Consider the following 22,605-nt stretch of genomic DNA (forward strand, 5'->3'; position numbering starts at 1 on the left):
GTCGTATTGATCCGATTGACATCAATCTTGAAGCTCTGGAGGTGCCAAAGGTCTGTACAATAAATGGATGGAAACAACAGTAAGGGGTCCGCTTTAGAGCGAACACTTATCAATATGATGCGCGACCGCAATCTGGCCTCTGCTAAAGAACCTCAAGGGGTCGAACCACAAAACTCCACGATAAGCGTTTTGATCGGTTTAGACCATTACTGGAGGATAGTGATCAGACGCACCGAGCGTTTCGCCGACAATCTATGTGCAACTGAGACCATATTTGCATGGGTAATAAGGACTGTGCGCTAGCGTCTACCATCCTTCATCACCGCGTAACATCAGTGCAACTGCCTCGTTTCTGCCTTGTTTCGACAACAGGCGCACTGAAGTCCGGCCTGGAGACCAAGCAAAGACGTGGCGCTTTGACGCCATCGGTATAACTGACGGCCAAGACGACGTGGGCAAGCATCCAGCGCATCATTCACTTATGTAGCGCGGTACATAAGAGTGCAGGACGCTACGTAGTACCGCTGATGATCAAGAAGCCAGGTCTCACGTGTTGTACAAACAGAACTGTTGCTGAAATGAGGCTCCAGCCTCAACATCAGCGGTTCGAAGATCACCCAGAAGTTCGAAGATCACCCAGAATACCATACCACCATCAGCGAGTACTTTAAGGAAGGCTACGCAAAGAGACGAGCGCCGTCTGCCCCCTGTGGACCGACCGTGTATTACTTGCCTCATAATGCGGTAGTCCGACGCGAAGCCATGACTACAAAGGTCCGCGTTGTGTTCGCTACCTCATCGCATGAATAAGGTGATCCGCCTTTGAACGGCATGCTCGATAAACACATCAAGCTAGGTCCTGAGCTTCTACGGCTGCGTCTGCAGTTCTCACCGTAGACTCCCGCAGCAGAATTCCTTCTCACCTGGGGCATCCGGAAGGCCTCCCTCCATATATGCATTGGTCGGAAGACAGAGACGCTCTTTGTTTCCTGTGGATCGAACAACTCCGACATGTGAGCATCTCGTCCCGGCAATCGCCGAGTGGGGCGTGACCCGGCCCCTTTTCGGAGCGTTTGCGGAAGCTTGCCTTGAAGTTACAGAGCGCACGAAGTTCACTTTGCTCGTTGCAGTGGGAGCATTTGCGAATAGAGTGAGCTGCTAGCTAGAAAAGCCGTAGCAGCGGCAGTTGACTTTGCATAGCCGACACTTGCAGCGCGCTGCTCAAACACAAAGTAACAACTGGGAGAGTTGTTCGAGCTCATCCTGTGTATACCTGCGTGTTCGTTTCGTGCCTCCGTCATTGTGTTTGAGCAGAGCGCTGCTAGTCTCAGGGTGTTGGAGTTGTTACTTTGCGGTCGTTCATTTCTCTTCCATGGTATTTATTACAAATGTGCGTATTAGTCCGGTGCATCTTTTACAGCGAAAGCTGTTATGAGATCAAAACAACGGCCGTTTTTGGCGCCGTATTTGTCCGCCGCCGCCGCCGGTGTTCGTAACCGCTATCGCACGAAATAAGAAAAAAAAAGGAAATCCAAGATGGAACGAGGTTCGAACCAGGGCCCTCTGCGTGGGAGCCCAGTGTTCTACCTCGGAGCCATGCCAGTGCTTGAAACTGCTTTGCAAAAAGACCCTATACAGGCTTCATGTCGGGAAGGAACCACATTAACATATGTAATATAGCGTGGTAGAAGAGTAAAATAACAACTAGGCGTAACAGAAAGCTAATTCTGTAACCAGGCGTCACACAATGCGAATTACGTAACTAGTTGGTCGTTTAAAGCTTCCACCCCATAACCTAGGGCTCAGCAATAAATGTTCATGGTCATCAGCCTCCGCATCAGCAAAGTGCACATAATGCCTTACATATGTACAGCGGGTGCCAGAGTTCTTCGTAGAATGACGAAAAATGGCATAGTGCTTGCTTCCCTCCTTCACAAAAATTATAATGATTAATAGCATAGTGGGTACCTCGCAAGTGTATTTGTAATTGCCAAGGAAACTCATAAGCTTCCCAAGACACATTTCCTGAGGGCCTCAATAAAGTTCTTTTCCTCTCTCTCTCCCGCTCTTTCTCACGTTAACATATCTTATATAGCGTGTTAGGAGGATAAAATAACGACCGGGTGTCACGCAATGCCAATTACGTCACTAGTTGGTCGTTTAAAGCTTCCAGTCCATTACAAAGTGCTCAGCAATAAATGTTCACCGTCATCAGCCGCCGCATCAACAAAGTGCACATAATGCCGTACAGATGTGGAGCGAGTACCTCGCCTCTCCGCAAAGTGACGAATAGTGGCGTAGTCGGCGCTTCCTAACTTCACAAAAATTATGATTTCTGGCGTACTGGCTACCTCGCCTAGTGTACTTGTATTAGCCCCAAGAGAATTTATAACGGGCTCTAGGAATACTGCTCTTCCGTGCTTTCGCTGTGACTGTGTTGCGTTTTCCGTGCAGACGTTTTTTTTTCGTGCGTCTTTTGTGCTCGAGTAGAGCGCTGCAAGTTTCGAGGTGGTTGCCGTTCTTCGCGTGACATTCCAATTTGCTGCTATCGCATTCATTTGTTCGCCCTTGCGACGTGTGTAAACGTAGTGTATAGAGACTGTCGCAAAGGCTACAACAGCAATTTCGTTCTGTTGAGGCCCTGCATTTCGCTCCCTAAGTATGTAAAAATTGAAATTACCTGGATTTTTACACGGGCAGAAACGACGGTACACGTTACCGAAAAGTACCCTGCTGCACCGTCGGCCGACTGTTGCAAGAGGTTGACAAGTAGGATGACTGACGCCCGTGCTCACGCAGCAATATCGGTTGCCGCACTGACTTGTGGAAGCACATCGGACGCCAAGTCCCTGCAACGGAATATTGAGTGGCACTTTAACGCGACCGCGTTAAAGAGCCTTTTGGGAACATTCGAGCGCAGAAGCAGGCATTCGCAAGAACGAGAGACAGAACACGGGCGCTAACTTTCATCTACCTCTATTTGATACTTCGCCAGCAAATATACAAATAGAAAAGAAACATGTGCAGTAAATCACACGCATTTTAACGTAGCATAAAATAACTTCAAGAAAAGAGATTCAAGATACTAAGTCTCTGCCCTACAAACCTACACGGACGTATCGCTAGCATAAATCCTTCTCCCTTCCTGAGAATGCACGTTACTAAAACCTCTAGTGCATTCCTGTCCCTGCCTCTGCCCAGAATCTTTATCTTTATCTCGTTCACTGTCGGCTCATAGGCGCAGCAACCTGCGCAATGCTCAGCCAAATTAGTACCCCCGCTCCTAACAGCTCGTGAATGCTTTCCCACCCGGTGATCAATACAACCATCCGTCTTGCTTATATACGCATGCCGTAGGTGAACGGGGTGTCATAGATAACCCGAGTAATACATTTAACAATCTTTGTACCAAGTTTTTTCTGACAACCACTTTTCTTTCCATCACACGGAATATCTGAGCACTATTCGGCAAGCTTGTTTGGAACGGAGGAGACGACAGGCACCCCAGCACGGTTCGCCACCTTCTTCACATAGTGCGAAACCTTATCTACACTCGGCATCACAACGGGCTTGACCGAGTTCTTTTCTGGGATGCTCACATTTCCAAACATAATCACCAACAAAAATATTGCTGGTAATGATTACTAATTCGTAGTATGATGAAATATGGTGTTGTGCGTAACTGCACTGGCAGTAAGCATGCATTCTAGGAGAGTTCAAAACGAGCAATGATGTGGGCACACACGTTCCCTTCCTCGCAACGCGGTGAAGTGTCTTCCGAGAAGTGAGCTGCGAAGCGGATGAGAATACTATGCGAGCGGGGCCTGATGACGCTATAGGGTTCTGCTCTTGAAGGCGAAGCTCAAGCGTCCTTAAGATTTAATATCAGGGCCTCTGCCGAGCAATGTTTAGGCTCCATCTGATGACTGTGATTTCTTTTTAAATTTAATCAGAGCATGAAATTATTTGTAGGCTACGAGTTTCATTTTACTCCTCTTGGAGTCAATGTGTGACTCGAAAACTTCGCCTTGTATTGATTGTGGTATGCATCATCGTCCTGACGTCGTGAGAATTGACACATCATAAGTGTGCATGCTACCGTTTGCCTTGGTTGGTATTTAGCGCTACCGAAAATAGGTCAATTACCCTATGATTCTGCAGGATCAGCGTTGTTGTGAAACTGCATGACGTTTTCATTTTTCGAATTTGCGCAGACCTCAGGAAGACCTCAGTCTTTATATAAAATTTGTTACCATGGAGTGGGAGTGTGAAATCACCTAAATATTTAACAAATAGCCTAATATTACACCCTTTATATGTACAGTACGTGTGTTTGCATATAGATGTTTAGAGCCTTTCGAGTTGCAGGCGGTAAAAATTAACGGTTGGGCTCCTATCTACTCATATTCTGCATTACTATCAGCGTTATATTGGCTTACGTTTATACTCAAGTCTATTCACACATATCCCAGCGTACTGGCGTTCATGCGCCACCTGACATATTTATTGGTCAGAGGCGTAGTAGGGGAGGGGGGGGGGGAGGGGCTGACACGGTCTCCCACCGCAAACTATTTTACGGGAAGTTCTTGGTAAAAATATCTCGTGTGAGTCGTGTATCTCATGTAAATGTCCTTACTGGATTAAAACCACTGATAACTAGTATTTGAAGGTGCAACATCAAAAGGCCAGGAATGTTCGAGGGCTCGTGTCTTTGTTTGACACAACCTTAATGAAAACCAACAGGTCATGAAGCGAAGCATAGGAAACTTTATTTGTACTGTTTTAAGTGTATTGTAATAATTGAGATATAGATGTGATGAAAGTAAACTGGACTGAGAACACAAGTTGCCGCTGACTGCTGGTCTTGATTAAGGTTAAGATAAAAAGGCGCATTATGGAGCATTATGGAGCACAAAAGACATTGCAAATCCAGCATATTTTACAGCCAGGCCTTACGCTTTAAGCGAATTTGCTCTGAGCAATCTGACTTCGATAACAACTGTAACCAACTACGCACTGCACTTCTTAAACAGAAATATCCGGCCAAGTTAGTCGATGACGCAGCGACGCGCGCCGACGCACAAGACCGTGCAGCACTCTGCGTCACCAAAGAAAATTCAAAAAGTCATTCACAGGTTAACTTGGTTTTAACCCACAACGCATCGGCGCCTAACGTCGCATTTATTCTACATAAACACCACAACATACGTATGCAGAGCGAACGCATTACAAAAGCGTTTCCAGAACCACCGCTTGTTGTCTACAGACGAGGAAAAAATTTGCGGGATTTGTTAACTCCCTCTAAAACCAAACAGAACAATAACATCCAGACGGTTGGTTGCCATCCTTGTAAAAAACCCCGCTGTAAAGTTTGTGCGCACATGACCACGACAACACTGGCAGTCAGTACTGCGACTAACTTCGAATTCATGATTAAGGGCAGTTTTACTTGTGACACTGCAAATGTCGTTTACTTGCTAGAATGCTCAATCTGTCATGTACAATACATAGGTCAAACCGAAACTGCTTTTCGATACCGTTTCAATAATCATAAAGCTCATGTGCATGTCCTTCCTAACTTACCAATTTCAAGGCATGTCACCGAGGCTGGTTATTCTTTCAGTAACATTATGGTTGCAATACTGAAATCGAGTTTTAAATCACACCATGAACGTGAAGTGAGAGTCGTTCCTAATTCATAAATTCAAACACTTTCTAACGGCATGAACGAGAGCCCCGGTACGCTTACTTCCATGTCGCCTTAGTAAATCTCCGTTTTGTGTTACTGGTTGGTGTGTATTTTTGCACGATGTTGACCTATTGTCAGTTATTACGTACATAATGTCCATGGCCTTTATCGCTTCATGATTTTACTCGTATCCATTTCGCTTTGCGTGCTTTTTGATTTTGTTTTTATCTCTCTAACTTTTTTTTCTTTTTTAAAGTCCTGCTGAATGTCTTTCGGCTGCGATTATACTGCTGCATTTATGGCCAAGTGAGCGACTGCGTGCGCAGTTTATCTTGTAGACCTAGTTCATTGCACACAAGTTCTAAGGTATCTAATACGTGCCAATTCACTATTGTGTAATAGTGATGTATAACCTTGTTTCTTAAACTACTGATAACGACTTAGCCGTGTGATACACAAAGAAGCGGCTGATACATGTGGCCTGCGTGGCATCTGTAACCATTCACTATGACGAAGGCAGGCCCTCCTGCAGAAACGTTAGTAAAACTTGTGTTTCGCACGTTTGTCGACCTGTTTTTCTACCGTATATATCTATATATATATATATATATATATATATATATATATATATATATATATATATATATATATATATATATATATATATATAGATGGGTATAATACAACGGAGGCGTTGTCAACAATGATATAAATATTTATTATTCAACAGTTTCGGGAGGGGACCTCCCTTCCTCGGGACTTTGTGTTAAAACTGACGTCGAAGTTCGGTCTTGCTTCTTGCCGCGTCGCTCTCGCCTTCAAGGACGTTTCAGAGAGTGGGGGAGATAGATTACGAGAAAAAGAAAAAAGGAAAAAAGAAAAAAAAAGAAAAAAGGAGAGAGAAGACACCGACGAAGTCAGAAAACGAGGCGAGAAAAAGAACGCTAACTGTGTATGGCATGAAGTCGTTGAAGGTGTTTGTCGGTTCGCGTCGGGCGCAGGGCCACCGAAAATTGTTGTCGCGAAGGGCAGAATGAGGCACCTGAGGGAAGAGTGTCCCCTTAATGGGTCTCCATACCGCCTTTCACCTCCGCGCGCTCCCTGTGAATAGGCTCCAAGTGGTAGAGGAGCGTAAGCACTTTACATTGTGCAAGTAGTGAAAAACATGAACAAAAAATAAACAAAGAGAGAAAAGAAACGAAAAGCAAGAATTCATTAATTCCCTGATAAAAGACATCCCACCGACTTTTCCCTCTTACCAAAAGGACACAAACCATTTCATCCGCGAAACTTCTAGTCTCAACATCCCAGTTGATAGCTTCCTGGTGACCATGGACGTCTGCTCACTGTACACTAACATACCCCACCGCGACGGAATTGGGGCTACGGTTTCTGAGTATGTGAAGTTTGACTCATCGACCGGTGTAAGTGGCGAGGTACTGTCTAAACTTCTCGACCTTGTGTTAAACCATAACCATTTTGAGTTTATTGGCAAGCACTTCCTTCAGGCCAGTGGCACTGCAATGGGCACAATAATGGCCCCGAACTTTGCAAGCACCTTTATGTCATGTCTTGAAATCCCATTTATTGAGGGGCGCGCCTTGAAACTTTTGTATTACAGAAGATTCTTGGACGACATATTCATTATATGGAACCACGATGAGGGGAGCCTTCAACAGTTCATATGGGATTTCAACGAGCTCCCCCATCAATTAAATTCACGCATAGCATTTCTAAAACTAGCATTAACTTCTTGGACGTGACTGTTTCTGTCAAAAATGAACGCCTTTCAACAAACCTTTACAGAAAGCCTAAAAACCGGCAATTGTACCTACATTTCAACAGTAGCCATCCAAGACATTGCAAGACGTGTATTCCATATTGTCAGGCCTACCGGTATCGAAGAATATGCACCGATATATAGGAATTTGACAAACACGCAGAACGCCTAAAGAATTCTCTATCACAACAAAATTATCCCGAAGACATTATTGACGATGCCATACTACGTGCTCGCAACGTGAACCGGAATGACATAATTACGGAGCCAAAAACAGTATCCAAAACAACTTCCCAAACAAATCTTGTACTAACTTACTCCTCATCGGTGCCACGAGTTAACAACATACTTTCCCGCCACTTCAACATGATTAGGCAAAGCAAACGACTGACTTCCATCTTCGCGGAGCCACCTCGCGTGGTGTACCGCAGGGATAAACACCTGAAAGACATTCTTGTCAGAGCAAAAACCAACCCCGCCAAAATTGAGCCAGGGTGCCGCCCCCGCGGAAAAGCTTGTTGCAAGGTATGCCCACACATGGTCACAACGCCTGAATCAAAGGCAAGCTTCTCAGATTTCAAATTCAACATTACCCAAAACCTAAATTGTGACTCCAGCAATGTGATATACATGTTACATTGTAACGTCTGCGGGCAAGAATACATCGGCCAAACGGACACGCCATTTCGGCTGCGGTTTAATAATCACCGGTACCACGTCACTTCACCGCCGAAGCTACCCTTATCCAGACATCTGCGCTTGCCAAATTACAGCTTTGAAAATATCAGCGTAACTCTTTTACAGTCCGGTTTCCAAAACACGCGCGCGCGCGAACAACGTGAGGCATATTTATCTGTAAATTTAGAACATTAACAGCCGGCATCAATGAGGACCCTGGAAGACTCTCCTGCCTCCGAGAGATAAGCGAAAATGAATTTGGCAACACGGAATCATAATTGGGACCATGTCTATTTCTTGACTGGCTCGTACGTGTGCAGTGTCGTTTACTTTCTTGCTTTTCCTTCTCCCTTTTTTGTTTATTTTTCTTTATGTTTTTCACTAGTACAATGTAAAGTGCTTACGCTCCTCTACCACTTGGAGCCTATTCACAGGGAGCGGGCGGAGACGAAAGGCGTTATGCCGACCCATTAAGGGGACACTCTTCCCTCAGGTCCCTCATTCTGCCCTCCGCGACAACAATTTTGGGTGGCCCTGCGCCCGACGCGAACCGACAAACACCTTCAACGACTTCATGCCATACACAGTTAGCGTTTTTTTTTCTCGCCTCGTTTTCTGACTTCGTCGGTGTTCTTCTCTCTCCTTGTTTCTTTTTTTTCTTCTTCTCGTAATCTATCTCCCCCACTCTCTGCAATGTCCTTGAAGGCAAGAGCGACGCGGCAAGAAGCAAGACGGAACTTCGACGTCAGTTTTAACTCATCGACCGAGGAAGGGAGGTCCCCTCCGAAACTGTTGAAAATAGATATTTATATCATTGTTGACAACGCCTCGTTGTATTATACCCATTACCGAGAAGAACTGGCCCAGTGAACCATATCTGCACTATATATATATATATATATATATATTATATATATATCGCAACAGGAGTGGGAGGGTTTATTCGGCCTCCGACGTTTCAGCGGAAGTACCGTGCGCGCGCGGACCTTCAATCTTTCTATACAGGGACGATAGCGGTTCTTTGCCGTCTGCCTACTCAGAATGTACTGCCCTCCTGTGAAGCCGCTGCTTAAAGCTACTTGCCGCTCACTTTGACACCGGTCACGCGAATGGTTATTTCGGTCGAAGCACGGTGTGAACCCTGCAATACGGCTGGGCGTGAGAGTATTCACGTGGGATTGTTTTATATGTCACGGGCTTAGTTTAAATACACGTGAACCACTCGTTTGGAATGCTCTCTTCTACAGAATAAAACGCCAGGCCTGCGCTGAAACCGCAGCACAGTCACAGCGAAAGCTGGAAGAACGGCGTTTCTAGAGCGCGTTGTAAGCTCTCTTGGGGCTACAATACAAGTACCTAGAAAGGTACCCACTACCCAAATCTCAATTTTGTGAAGTTGGGAAGCACCTTCTAAGCCATATTTTGTCATTCTGCGGAGAAGCCAGGCACCAGCTACACCTCTGTAGGCATTATGTGCACTTTGTTGACGCGACGACTAATGACGATGAAGAATTATGGCTGAGCTCTTTGTAATGAGTTGGAAGCTTTAAACGGCCCACCAGTTATGTAATTTGCATTAGGTGACGCCCGGTCGCTATGTCCCTCTCCCATCATGCTGTATAACATACGTTGACGTGGGAGAGAGACGGGGGGGGGGTGAAGAACTTTACGCAGACCCCGAGGAAATGGATTATGCGCTTATGGGCTTCTTTGGCAACCAATCCAAGTGAACTTGCGAGGAACCCACTACGCTATAAATCGTAATTTTTGAGAAGTAGGGCAGCAGGCACTGTGCCATTTTTCGTCATTCTACGGAGAGCGTTGGTACCTGCTAAACGCATGTAAGGCATTATGCGCACTTTACTGATGCTGTGCCTGATGACGATGAAGAATTATGGCAGAGCCCTTTGTAATGGGTTGGAAGCATTCAACAACCCTACTCGTTGCGCAATTCGCATTGTGTGACGCCTGGTTACAGAATTCGCGTTGTGCGACGCTTGGTGCTTATTTTACTCTTCTACCACGCTATACTGCATATGCTAATGTGGTTCCTTCCCGAGATGAAGCCTGTATAGGACCTTTTTGCAAAGCAGTTTCAAGCACCAGCATGGCTCAGAGGTTGAATACTGGGCTTCCACGCTAAGGGCCCAGGTTCGAACCTCGTTCCATCCTGGAATTTTTTTCTTATTTCGTTTTTTTTTTCTTATTTCGAGCGATACTGGTTACGGACAACGGCGGCAGCGGCGGACAACTACGGCGTCAAAAACGGCCGGTGAAATGATCTCATAAAAGCTTTCGCTGTAAAACGCGCTTGGGCATAGAGTGGAATATTAAAAACATTTGCGTAAGTGACTTTAGGTTCTGAAGTAATTAAGCACAATATAAACCTACTATAGCGAGCGCCACATCCCAGCAAAGGTTATGTAGTGCTTTAATCAGTCCCGGTGAACCACATTTTTCAAACGATTAGTTCTAGTTGCGCCAAACACCCGGTATACCCGTGTTTTTTATAAATGTGTTTAAGGAGAGAGACTGGTGCCTATACATGGCTCCGGCTACTCCTCTTCCCTTACTTATTAATTTGCGTCACGAACTTATAAATAAAAGTAGAGTACTGTAAAACTCACTCACGGTAATGTCCTTTATAAAAGGAATGTTCTCACGTCATGCATAATGTCCACGTGTCGAGAACAATGTTCACACACAAGACACAAAATAAACGTTCGCACTTTGCCGAAGAGTTCATCTCACTGTCCTTTGTACAATGCCATCAAATATCACTGGGCCCTTCCCGCACTTTAAACACAGCTGTCTTGAATCACAAGAGACAACGCGAAGCATGTGACGAGAAGTATCTCAATTTTAAGAATTACAAAAGTGAATCAGTATTTTTGATATTTCCGACTCTTCTAAAAAGTGCACTAGGGCGCGTGCAGCAATGTTTTGGAATGTTTCTGTTGGCCATGGAACCAACCTTTTGCCAATGATAGCGGACGTCTACCCAATCTGTTTAGATTTTCTAAGAATTTTTTACGGGGAACAGCATAATTTTTGCACTGTACAAGGAGATGTTCTATGTCTTCTTCAGCCTCTCACATGTACATGTAGCGGAGTTAGTTCATGTAGTCATTGGTGACCTAACGACTACACGACCGATGGTATCTGTACTGATTCGAATGCCCTTCTGTAGTCCACGAACGCTTTATATAGGGGTGCCTCGTACCGAGTGGACTTCTCTACTTCCTTATCGATCAGTGGCTGTGATACATTCTAGGGAAACCTTTCCTGAACCGGCTTCCTCTAGTTTAGCTAAAATGTACTGTTTTATTGCGATAGCAATTATATGGGCACTCTCGACGGGTTTTTGCCGTCGCCGTCACCGTCATGTCCTCCTGTATGAAGTCCAAATTGAAAAGATCCTCCCGCGCACTGTGTGTTTTACAACGGGTAAAAGCGCGCGAGCGGGGGCGACGAACGCGGCTGAAGCAGAGATCAAACGTGCCGGCCCATTTCCGTCGCTCGGAGGCTGCAAGTGATAACCTCACCCCGCTCGGGAGGTCTGCCATCGAAGCGACAGGAAAGGTCCCGCCCGTCTTTAACGAGCCTTATAAGAGCGAAACACGCGGAGAAGGGGGGAGGGGCGCGGAGTGTCACTGCGCGGAGCAACTTTGAAATTTGAATCTAAGGGCGCGGTCGCGATCGCTGCCGCGCGCGCTACCTCGAAAGCCATCACAGCGGGCGGCTCGTATACCATTCTACGTGCTGCGTTCTCAACGCGAAGTGACTATGCGGAGAGCATCGCTCCCTGGAGCAGCCGTATTCTCTTACACCAGCGTTGTGTATTTATGCAATATCGGATACAAAACAGTTAGGCGGCCAGCCTCACTTCGTGTAACACTACAATTTGTTGCTATCGCATTCATTGCTTCGCCCTTGTGGTGAAACTGTGACTTTTTTCTTACCGTCTTTGAAATTATTTTCTTAAGTATATTTGTGGTACTGAAACTAACGTAGTGATTCTAAAATGCTTCAAGACCTTCAACATCTCTCTCCTTGCGTGTTAAATATTAGGGGCATTTTTCAGCTCACTGGAATATTTAAAATTTTTAGAAAATGACAATGAGTGTAGAGTGTAGCAAGTTTCTGTAAATAAGATCTCCTCCCTCTATGGTTGAATCGAGAGTCGTGGCGCCTTCTGCGGACACTTTTCCGCGGGAGATAATATGATGGCTTTTGGGGCAGAATTTGTGCTTACATATGAACTTGGCTGATTTGATTTCATGTAAGCTTGGATGACTTATCTGTCAACTGTAGACTTCGCATTTCAGTTTTTGAGCCACCTTGACTATGTCACTGGAAAAATTGCTAAGCTTGCCTTGCTTATCTTTAGTGCGTGCATTTCGGCCCGCCCTGTGTAGAGTCCGCTTTTAGCTATTTTAATGCTGTTTTGTTTTTTTTTACTGTTGCTTCTATGTTTTTGATGCACCTGATGCCGAATTTTTGTTGATATGTGTCTTACCTCAGCCAATTCTAATTTTCATGTTGGGCTAGTCATTTTCTTCTATTTTTGTTTCATCTGTTGTCATTTTCCATTAAGTCTTCCCAGGTCCGGGAGAGTTGATAATTTCTTCTTGTTTGAAATCTTCATTCTTATTATCGAGGGTAATTCTAAACTAGGGTAATTCTAGCGAATAGGATAATTCTAGCCAGAGTAATTCTAGCCACGGTGATTTAGTGTTTATGGCTCTGACTGGTGACCCGAAGTTCGCGAGACCGAATGCCGGCCGCGGCGTCTGCACTTTCGATGGACGCGAAGATTTTTCAGGCCCATGTACTTAGATTTAGGTGCACGTTAACGAACCCCAGGTGGTGAAAGTTTCCGAAGCCCTCCAGTACGGCGTCTCTCAGAATCATATCGTGGTTTTGGGATATTAAACCCCAGATATTATTATTATATTCTAAACTTGTCATTTTTATTCTGACAACTTGCAGGTTGGCCGGTTCTTGTAGGGAATTTGGCCCTCGCTCTCATCAGGTTGAGAACTATTCGTGACCAGAATATTCTATGGTTACTACATTACAATTCACCAATGGCATATAGTCTTGTACTGTGCTTGTACCACGCCTGCGGTTCTAAACGTACAAAATTTCTCTACTCACCAGCTGCTGGTAACCGGGATACAGATATGGTAATACCTCTCCGTCAAACTGTAAATGTAGAAGTGCAGGTTACAAATTATTTCGTGGATCAGTAAGAATATTCTTATTTATCTAGTTTATTGCACTTGTTAGTATACACCTCTCAAAATACTTGAACATGGTATGTCGCTGGTTTCGAAGTGGACTGCCCTCCGTGAAGCAGTTGACGAAGAGAAAAATCCGCATTTGGAAACGTTGGCTCCAACGACAATCCCTGTTCAACTAGTTTTCATTCTTTCAAGGCTCCATCTTCCAATGAATTGCTGTGCTTTTGCGTATCCATTATGTGGGAGAAGCGGCATTTACTTGCATCATGCTGAATAATGCCCCGCGCGCTTTCATGTAGCCGACCCGTTTCGCGTACAAACAATGTCGTGCGCGCGGCGTCGGAATGTCATACACTACCGATTGTTTTGGATTTGTATGATTAGCTTGAGCGCGCAATGCGAACAGAAGAGATTATCCTGGAACTAACGCTGCTAACGCGGTCACCAACGATAAGGTTGTAATCTTCGATGCCACATGTATAAATTCCGACGTGCCTTACCATTGATGACATTACTCGACGGCCGGCGACAGAGTACAGCATGAATCGCTTCTGCGTTGACTTTTCATTTGCCACGCACAAGTTCGCCCAAATAAAGCACCTGTATTTCCCATACTTGCTGCAAACTTCACCGTCAGAACCACGTGACAATATCGCGCAGTGCATAAGCCTACAGCCTGCGACACACGGCCAACCTCGAGAAGAACAGCTCTGCTGTAAAAAGTTGGAGAGCGCTTGAGCTTCGGCTCAGGATAAGAGCCCGATAGCTTAATCGGGACCCGTTCGCATCGCCTTCTCAAAGGGAAGCCTCGCGACGTTCCAGCGCGTCATGGACACCGTACTGGCCGGATTGAAGTGGCAGACGTGCCTTGTGTATTTGGACGACGTCGTCGTGTTTTCCTCGACCTTCGACGAGCATATCCGGCGGCTTGAGGCAGTACTTCAAGCAATCAAGGCCTCTGGACGGACCCTAAAGCCAGAAAAGTGCCGATTCGCGTACGACGAGCTCTTGTTTCTGGGTCATGTGATCAGCAAGTCTGGAGTGCGCCCAGACCCGCGGAAAACAGCTGCCATCGCCGACTTCACGCCACCCACCGACAAGAAGGCCGTGCGCCGATTTCTCGGCTTATGCGTATTACAGGCGCTTCGTTAAAAACTTTTCACGTATCGCCGAACCACTGACGCTTCTCACGAAGAATAACGTGGAATTCAGGTGGGAAACGGCGCAAGTGCAAGCCTTTCAAGAACTTAAACGACGCCTGCAGACGCCACCCATACTTGCGCACTTCGACGATAGCGTCGATACGGAAATACACACCGACGCAAGCAGCGTAGGACTCGGTGCCGTCCTTGTGCAAAAGACTGACGGGCTTGAAAGGGTTATCAGTTATGCTAGCCGGTCACTATCCAAGGCAGGAGCAAACTATTCCACAACAGAAAAGGAATGCCTTGCCATCCTCTGGGCTACGTCAAAGTTTCGCCCCTACCTCTATGGCAGCCCTTCAAAGTTGTCAGTGACCATCACGCCTTATGTTGGCTAGCTAACTTGAAGGACCCTTCAGGTCGTCTCGCACGATGGAGTCTGGCTTCAAGAGTTCGATATTACCGTCGTGTACAAGTCCGGACGAAAACACTCTGACGCCGACTGCCTGTCTCGTGCCCCCGTCGACGCGCCGCCGCAAGACGACGACGATGACTGCTTCCTCGGAACTATAAGTGCCGACGACTTCGCCGAAAGGCAACGGGCCGACGCGGAACTGGGGGGCCTTATTGAGTACCTCGAGTGCAAGACCGCCGTTGTCCCGAAGGTATTCAAGCGAGGACTGCCGTCGTTTTTCTTACGGAACGGTGTTCTCCTCAAGAAGAAACTTCTCGCCCCTTCGAACCGACTACCTTCTCGTCGTGCCCTCATCATTGCGACCAGAAGTCCTCCAGGCCCTATACGACGACCCGACGGCTGGACACCTCGGGTTTCCCGCACGCTCGCCAGAATACAGGAAAATACTACTGGCCACGCCTTGCTGCCGACGTCGCCCTCTACGTTAAGACTTGCGGAGATTGCCAGCGACGGAAGACACCGCCGACCAGGCCAGCGGGACTTCTGCAGCCAATCGAACCACCTCACCGGCCGTTCCAGCAAATCGGGATGGACCTACTGGGGCCGTTCCCGACGTCGACTTCCGGCAACAAGTGGATCGTCGTAGCAACTGACTACCTCACCCGCTACGCCGAGACAAAGGCCTTGCCCAAAGGCAGTGCCGCCGAGGCAGCCAAGTTCTTCGTGGAGAACATCGTCTTGCGTCATGGCGCCCCAGAGGTCCTCATCACAGACAGAGGTACCGCCTTTACTGCGGACTTAACTCAGGCGATCTTCAAATACAGCGAGACGAGCCACCGCCGCACCACCGCCTACCACCCACAGACCAATGGCCTCACCGAACGTCTAAATAAGACCATCGCGGACATGCTGGCCATGTACGTCGACGTTGAGCACAAGACGTGGGACGCCGTCCTTCCGTACGTGACCTTCGCCTACAACACGGCCGTCGAAGAAACAACGCAGATGACGCCGTACAAGTTGGTCTACGGAAGGAGCCCGGCGACGACGCTCGACGCCATGCTACCAAACGTCACCGACGAAGAAAATCTCGACGCCGCCGCTTACTTACAGTGCGCCGAAGAAGCACGACAGCTCGCCCGCCTACGGATCAAGAACCGCAGACGACTGGCAGCCGCCGACAAACCTTCGACGACCGCCACATGATACCAACCCGGTGACCGTGTATAGGTTATGGACGCCATACGCCGACGGGGACTCAGTGAGTCTTCGACGGTACTTCGGACCGTACAGGGTACTTCGACGCCTCGGCGCACTCGACTACGAGGTTGTCCCTGACGGCATTACGACTCTCAGCGGCGCCGTGCACGGCCTGAAGTCGTCCATGTCGTGCGCCTCAAACCATATTACGCGCTTTAGCAAATCTGAGCACTGTCATTTTGCTTTATTATTGTGCTTGTGCTATTGTTTATTGTACTTTGTTGCTTTATTCTTGTTATTTATTGTTGCATGCATCGGCCTGTTCTGTTTTAAGCATCGGGACGATGCTTTTTCAGAGGGGGCATTGCCACGTGCGTTTCTTTATTACTTTTGCCGTATTCGGTTTTCGGGCACAAAGACTGTCAGCAACGCTCAGCGCGAACCGCGCCTCATTGTTCGAGAACCTTCGCGATCATTGCAGATCGTTTTGTTAAGATTGCGCGCAGACGCGCACACTCGAGCTTATTCTAGAATTTGCACGACAGCCAGCGATACGCTGGAAAATTCGACGGCACACGTTTAAATGCCGACGCGCTTCAGCGCTGGTCAGTTGATCGACGGTCGACGATCTGTACGCCGCTATCAGTGCATACCGTGTGTATTGCTGCAAACTAACTTTCCGTTTCCCGGCCACAAGTTCGGCAAAATAAACAGTTTCATCTTGACAACGCCGACTGCTGTCTTCGTCGACGTCACGACCACGTGACAATATCGCCGACGCCCTGGATGATGAGGACTTTGTCGAGAACATTTTGGGTGTTTCGAAATATTCGACAAGATCATAAAAGCCGTCCAGCCTTCGGTCCGTGTTGAACGCTTGTGCATCAGTTGGTTCTACAACCATGGAAGGCAACCAGTCGAGGCACGCGGAGACAAGCGACAGATCCAGCAAGTCCACAGGAGCTGCCCACTCGGACGTGACCAGTGAATACCTCAACGATCACCATAGGCCACGAGCACCGGGTCTACAAGAGGCCTTGCGAAAACTTTAAGTGAGAACCGTGGTGGCAGGGGTTCTGACAACAAGGCGACTATACACACGCAACCCGCTCTCACCGCTAATGAAATGTTTATGTACTCGAAGACTTAAGGCTGGTTCACACCGGCGACTAGCACCGGTCGCGCGACCATTTGCGACTGGCGGTCAGAAAGCGACTCCAAACGACCGACGTTCACACCTGCGTGCGACCTATATGCGTCGCCACATAGAATTCAAGTCTGCTCATACACAGCTCGCTTTACCCTTGCCCCGTAAAATAGGCTGACGTCCTGTTCCTGCGCAGCGGATTGGTTCAAGGTTTGCGACTGCAGTCGCGCGACTGAAAAATCGAGCAGCGAGCGAATGAGCCAAAGCAGTTGCTTTGCAATCAAAACGGCCATTTGCGACCGTCTGCGACCATTCGCTTTGCGACCAACTTAGTCGCGCGGCCGTTCCTAGTCGCCGGTGCGAACGAGCCTTTATTTGCCGGCACTGCAAAGTGGGCTATCGAAGGAATACGGCTTAGTGAAGCGTACTACACAACTCGCCGTCAAGGTGCTCACCGAATAGTATGCCCGAAAGGATCTCCTCATTGATGCTCACATAGACTGACTGCTTTCGGTTGAACCGCAAGTATCATGACTGTGGGACGTGTAGGAGCAAATCCTGTTCAAGACCGGCTGTACGGGCAATCTTGAAGTGCTCTCTGCAGAGTACATGGTTGTTTCGCACCGACTACTGGTGCGCTCATTGCCGGAGAACCGGCCGATCCTGTAACGAAAGCGCACGAAGGCCGACACAGACATCGCGGACTGTGTGGGGCAATCAACAGAAGAGCAAGTGAAGGCAATCCTGAAGTTCATTCAAGTCGAAGAGGAAAATCGGGAGCAGATTGAGATGTCGCGTGAAGAAACCACTTCATGGAAATCGTCAGCAAACCGTGAGGCAGCGGACATCATGACACCGCCTCATCTACCACCCGCCCTAGCACTGACAGCGCGGTCATCACCCCAGGTGCCATATCAAGGCCCAGACAGACCATATGTATCTTCTGCGGCATCACAGGACACGTCACACGGGACTGCCTAACCACACTATAACCAGATAAAATCGCCAACGGCTTTCCAAAAAGAACTGCTGCTTCAAGTGCGGAAAACAGTGATACATTGCTCGCAACTGCCGAACCGTAGCTAGGCTCAAATGCGACAGACGCTCAGGGCGTCATGTTTCTGCTCTGCGTGGTATTTGGGGCCCATGAAAAACGTGCAGTTCACAATTGACTAAAGCCGAACCAGGAGAGCCGGCCACATAACGAGAAAAGCAGGTAACAATGGTTCCTGCAAGCAGCACCCTCTCGCCATCTGTGTTGCTTCAAACAGCCTGAGTTTTGGAGTCTGGAAACCGTGGCCGCTGGTCATTGCCACTGCGGCTTGACAACGGCGGCCTGTGGACCTTTATGTGTAAAGACGTGTCACAGCAGCTTTGCCTGCCTTACACTGGATATGAAGAAATAGGCGTGTTTACATTCGGCGGCTCAAACCACCCATGACATAACCAATGCTAAGGGTAAACTTCACGCTGTGTGGTCGTATTGATCCGATTGACATCAATCTTGAAGCTCTGGAGGTGCCAAAGGTCTGTACAATAAATGGATGGAAACAACAGTAAGGGGTCCGCTTTAGAGCGAACACTTATCAATATGATGCGCGACCGCAATCTGGCCTCTGCTAAAGAACCTCAAGGGGTCGAACCACAAAACTCCACGATAAGCGTTTTGATCGGTTTGACCATTACTGGAGGATAGTGATCAGACGCACCGAGCGTTTCGCCGACAATCTATGTGCAACTGAGACCATATTTGCATGGGTAATAAGGACTGTGCGCTAGCGTCTACCATCCTTCATCACCGCGTAACATCAGTGCAACTGCCTCGTTTCTGCCTTGTTTCGACAACAGGCGCACTGAAGTCCGGCCTGGAGACCAAGCAAAGACGTGGCGCTTTGACGCCATCGGTATAACTGACGGCCAAGACGACGTGGGCAAGCATCCAGCGCATCATCCACTTATGTAGCGCGGTACATAAGAGTGCAGGACGCTACGTAGTACCGCTGATGATCAAGAAGCCAGGTCTCACGTGTTGTACAAACAGAACTGTTGCTGAAATGAGGCTCCAGCCTCAACATCAGCGGTTGGAAGATCACCCAGAATACCATACCACCATCAGCGAGTACTTTAAGGAAGGCTACGCAAAGAGACGAGCGCCGTCTGCCCCCTGTGGACCGACCGTGTATTACTTGCCTCATAATGCGGTAGTCCGACGCGAAGCCATGACTACAAAGGTCCGCGTTGTGTTCGCTACCTCATCGCATGAATAAGGTGATCCGCCTTTGAACGGCATGCTCGATAAACACATCAAGCTAGGTCCTGAGCTTCTACGGCTGCGTCTGCAGTTCTCACCGTAGACTCCCGCAGCAGAATTCCTTCTCACCTGGGGCATCCGGAAGGCCTCCCTCCATATATGCATTGGTCGGAAGACAGAGACGCTCTTTGTTTCCTGTGGATCGAACAACTCCGACATGTGAGCATCTCGTCCCGGCAATCGCCGAGTGGGGCGTGACCCGGCCCCTTTTCGGAGCGTTTGCGGAAGCTTGCCTTGAAGTTACAGAGCGCACGAAGTTCACTTTGCTCGTTGCAGTGGGAGCATTTGCGAATAGAGTGAGCTGCTAGCTAGAAAAGCCGTAGCAGCGGCAGTTGACTTTGCATAGCCGACACTTGCAGCGCGCTGCTCAAACACAAAGTAACAACTGGGAGAGTTGTTCGAGCTCATCCTGTGTATACCTGCGTGTTCGTTTCGTGCCTCCGTCATTGTGTTTGAGCAGAGCGCTGCTAGTCTCAGGGTGTTGGAGTTGTTACTTTGCGGTCGTTCATTTCTCTTCCATGGTATTTATTACAAATGTGCGTATTAGTCCGGTGCATCTTTTACAGCGAAAGCTGTTATGAGATCAAAACAACGGCCGTTTTTGGCGCCGTATTTGTCCGCCGCCGCCGGTGTTCGTAACCGCTATCGCACGAAATAAGAAAAAAAAAGGAAATCCAAGATGGAACGAGGTTCGAACCAGGGCCCTCTGCGTGGGAGCCCAGTGTTCTACCTCGGAGCCATGCCAGTGCTTGAAACTGCTTTGCAAAAAGACCCTATACAGGCTTCATGTCGGGAAGGAACCACATTAACATATGTAATATAGCGTGGTAGAAGAGTAAAATAACAACTAGGCGTAACAGAAAGCTAATTCTGTAACCAGGCGTCACACAATGCGAATTACGTAACTAGTTGGTCGTTTAAAGCTTCCACCCCATAACCTAGGGCTCAGCAATAAATGTTCATGGTCATCAGCCTCCGCATCAGCAAAGTGCACATAATGCCTTACATATGTACAGCGGGTGCCAGAGTTCTTCGTAGAATGACGAAAAATGGCATAGTGCTTGCTTCCCTCCTTCACAAAAATTATAATGATTAATAGCATAGTGGGTACCTCGCAAGTGTATTTGTAATTGCCAAGGAAACTCATAAGCTTCCCAAGACACATTTCCTGAGGGCCTCAATAAAGTTCTTTTCCTCTCTCTCTCCCGCTCTTTCTCACGTTAACATATCTTATATAGCGTGTTAGGAGGATAAAATAACGACCGGGTGTCACGCAATGCCAATTACGTCACTAGTTGGTCGTTTAAAGCTTCCAGTCCATTACAAAGTGCTCAGCAATAAATGTTCACCGTCATCAGCCGCCGCATCAACAAAGTGCACATAATGCCTTACAGATGTGGAGCGAGTACCTCGCCTCTCCGCAAAGTGACGAATAGTGGCGTAGTCGGCGCTTCCTAACTTCACAAAAATTATGATTTCTGGCGTACTGGCTACCTCGCCTAGTGTACTTGTATTAGCCCCAAGAGAATTTATAACGGGCTCTAGGAATACTGCTCTTCCGTGTTTCGCTGTGACTGTGTTGCGTTTTCCGTGCAGACGTTTTTTTTTCGTGCGTCTTTTGTGCTCGAGTAGAGCGCTGCAAGTTTCGAGGTGGTTGCCGTTCTTCGCGTGACATTCCAATTTGCTGCTATCGCATTCATTTGTTCGCCCTTGCGACGTGTGTAAACGTAGTGTATAGAGACTGTCGCAAAGGCTACAACAGCAATTTCGTTCTGTTGAGGCCCTGCATTTCGCTCCCTAAGTATGTAAAAATTGAAATTACCTGGATTTTTACACGGGCAGAAACGACGGTACACGTTACCGAAAAGTACCCTGCTGCACCGTCGGCCGACTGTTGCAAGAGGTTGACAAGTAGGATGACTGACGCCCGTGCTCACGCAGCAATATCGGTTGCCGCACTGACTTGTGGAAGCACATCGGACGCCAAGTCCCTGCAACGGAATATTGAGTGGCACTTTAACGCGACCGCGTTAAAGAGCCTTTTGGGAACATTCGAGCGCAGAAGCAGGCATTCGCAAGAACGAGAGACAGAACACGGGCGCTAACTTTCATCTACCTCTATTTGATACTTCGCCAGCAAATATACAAATAGAAAGAAACATGTGCAGTAAATCACACGCATTTTAACGTAGCATAAAATAACTTCAAGAAAAGAGATTCAAGATACTAAGTCTCTGCCCTACAAACCTACACGGACGTATCGCTAGCATAAATCCTTCTCCCTTCCTGAGAATGCACGTTACTAAAACCTCTAGTGCATTCCTGTCCCTGCCTCTGCCCAGAATCTTTATCTTTATCTCGTTCACTGTCGGCTCATAGGCGCAGCAACCTGCGCAATGCTCAGCCAAATTAGTACCCCCGCTCCTAACAGCTCGTGAATGCTTTCCCACCCGGTGATCAATACAACCATCCGTCTTGCTTATATACGCATGCCGTAGGTGAACGGGGTGTCATAGATAACCCGAGTAATACATTTAACAATCTTTGTACCAAGTTTTTTCTGACAACCACTTTTCTTTCCATCACCGGAATATCTGAGCACTATTCGGCAAGCTTGTTTGGAACGGAGGAGACGACAGGCACCCCAGCACGGTTCGCCACCTTCTTCACATAGTGCGAAACCTTATCTACACTCGGCATCACAACGGGCTTGACCGAGTTCTTTTCTGGGATGCTCACATTTCCAAACATACACCAACAAAAAATTGCTGGTAATGATTACTAATTCGTAGTATGATGAAATATGGTGTTGTGCGTAACTGCACTGGCAGTAAGCATGCATTCTAGGAGAGTTCAAAACGAGCAATGATGTGGGCACACACGTTCCCTTCCTCGCAACGCGGTGAAGTGTCTTCCGAGAAGTGAGCTGCGAAGCGGATGAGAATACTATGCGAGCGGGGCCTGATGACGCTATAGGGTTCTGCTCTTGAAGGCGAA

At 47.6% G+C, this 22,605-nt stretch overlaps 1 protein-coding gene across 17 annotated transcripts in view; it reads right to left on the bottom strand.

Annotated features, from left to right (window-relative positions):
* The window catches only part of LOC119373346 (uncharacterized), a 273,279-nt gene that overhangs the window by 61,519 nt on the left and 189,155 nt on the right, over positions 1-22,605 (bottom strand). For 6 of the 17 annotated variants that reach the window (XR_007417885.1, XM_049420281.1, XM_049420277.1 and 3 more), the window contains exons 2-3: positions 13,308-13,355; positions 2,681-2,849 (exon numbers count right to left, since the gene is read on the bottom strand). The exons of 4 other annotated variants lie outside the window; for them this stretch is intronic. Coding sequence is in view for 12 of the 13 variants with exons in the window: in XM_049420281.1 (XP_049276238.1) it covers positions 2,681-2,849; positions 13,308-13,355 (217 nt within the window). In the remaining variant the exon portion in view is untranslated. Of the gene's footprint in view, positions 1-2,680; positions 2,850-13,307; positions 13,356-21,430; positions 21,600-22,605 lie in introns of all 17 variants that reach the window. 7 more of the 17 variants (XM_049420282.1, XM_049420278.1, XM_049420286.1 and 4 more) reach the window with 2 other exon arrangements.

This window comes from Rhipicephalus sanguineus, chromosome 11, assembly GCF_013339695.2.
Source record: "Rhipicephalus sanguineus isolate Rsan-2018 chromosome 11, BIME_Rsan_1.4, whole genome shotgun sequence".
Taxonomy (NCBI): domain Eukaryota; kingdom Metazoa; phylum Arthropoda; class Arachnida; order Ixodida; family Ixodidae; genus Rhipicephalus; species Rhipicephalus sanguineus.